Raw genomic sequence first — 1,387 nt, 5'->3', positions numbered from 1 at the left:
CCCATATTAAATAAAGTTTCTTTTAATACTGTTTTGTCTTTACAATTTTGTCTTTACGCAGAAATATCGAAATAATAAAGAACCTCGGCTAAATATTTTTGAGACGAGAATTTCGAGACAGGCTCAAATTTCAATTTCAAATTGTTCGATTAGAACGAAACAACATTTGCAGAGAAAATATGCAAAATATTCCTACATACATAAGCAATTGCATCCTTTTTAGAATTTCATATCATATGATAAACGTGCAATGTGATTTGGCGTGCACACATCGTAACAAACAAATTATTTTTCTATCCTATTATTCGCAATTAATTTGCACTTTAAGCTACTTTGAGTGGCGAGTTCACCTTGGCACTTATTGTCAGTGAATATCATCTTCTTAATGTATAGATATATATGCCTATACAATAATGTATAGAAATACATAGTTTACGACAGACGTACCTTAATGGATTTGAATAAACGTGAATCTCCAGCAGCATAAGTCTGAAGAACGTGACGGGCGGAGAATCCCAGGGAGCACAGTCCATGCAGTATCGGCCTCTCGAATCCCCCCATCAGAGCGACATTAGGATCGATATGCAAAGGATTTAAATCTCCGCTCAATCTGTACAAAGCAGCCTGTAAAGATAATACAGAGATGACGCTTGTCGTTTGCATAATTTAACACACAGAACGTAAGACACTCAAGACACTTGAATCTTTTCGTTATATTTATGAAAACGCAAATGGATGAACGAAAAAACAACTAAAACTGCTTAACTTTAAAAACGGACTGGTGTGGAGTCCGCCGAAATAATACATTAATACCGTGAAAAAAGATGCACAATAATAGAGTAGAGTATGTACCCCTTTCGATGTATCTTTTAGGATGTAAATACTAGTTTTGATACACCTCTGACATGTATTCTCTTTCTTCTTTACCTGGTCAACATTAGTCCGCTGCATAACCGTTGCATCTGGCTTTCGTGCGGGAGGATCAACGGTTGGAATGGCAAATGTCGACGATCGTTTTCCTTTAAAACCACCTGCACCGACGATAAATATAGATATCTGACCGCTCGACAGCTTCTCTTCGTTTGCTACATCGTAGGTGTCATCTAGAAAAATATCATGAAACATCAGAGGAAAGTCCTCTATTATGAGATAGGCTTCTAATATGAGATAGCAGGTTTTCAATATCAAAATTTAATCACAAATCCTTATTCACAACGATTACACGATCTAACAATGAATTTTCCACTAAACTGACTTCACTCCAAGGGCAATCAGTTCACGATGAAACTAATAGATGTCTATTAATTTAGCAGAATCCCTGCTATCTCATATTAGGAGCTTATCTCATAATAGGGAACTGTCCTCTACATGGGGCACTTATGCAGGC

General features: G+C 36.7%; 1 protein-coding gene across 1 annotated transcript; it reads right to left on the bottom strand.

The window, feature by feature from the left end:
* Positions 1 to 417: 417 nt before the first annotated feature.
* Positions 418 to 1,188, bottom strand: LOC105570786 (peroxisomal multifunctional enzyme type 2-like). The gene is made up of 2 exons (XM_012028233.1): positions 928 to 1,188; positions 418 to 624 (listed from the first exon to the last, which is right to left on the bottom strand). The coding sequence occupies exons 1-2, from the start codon at positions 1,123 to 1,125 to the stop codon at positions 433 to 435; spliced, it is 390 nt and encodes a 129-aa protein (XP_011883623.1). The 5' UTR covers positions 1,126 to 1,188; the 3' UTR covers positions 418 to 432.
* Between the last annotated feature and the right edge of the window lie 199 nt (positions 1,189 to 1,387).

This window comes from Vollenhovia emeryi, unplaced genomic scaffold (genome assembly GCF_000949405.1).
Source record: "Vollenhovia emeryi isolate VEMERY1.0 unplaced genomic scaffold, V.emery_V1.0 DF941832.1, whole genome shotgun sequence".
NCBI lineage: Eukaryota > Metazoa > Arthropoda > Insecta > Hymenoptera > Formicidae > Vollenhovia > Vollenhovia emeryi.
This window is presented reverse-complemented; position numbering and strand designations above follow the sequence as displayed.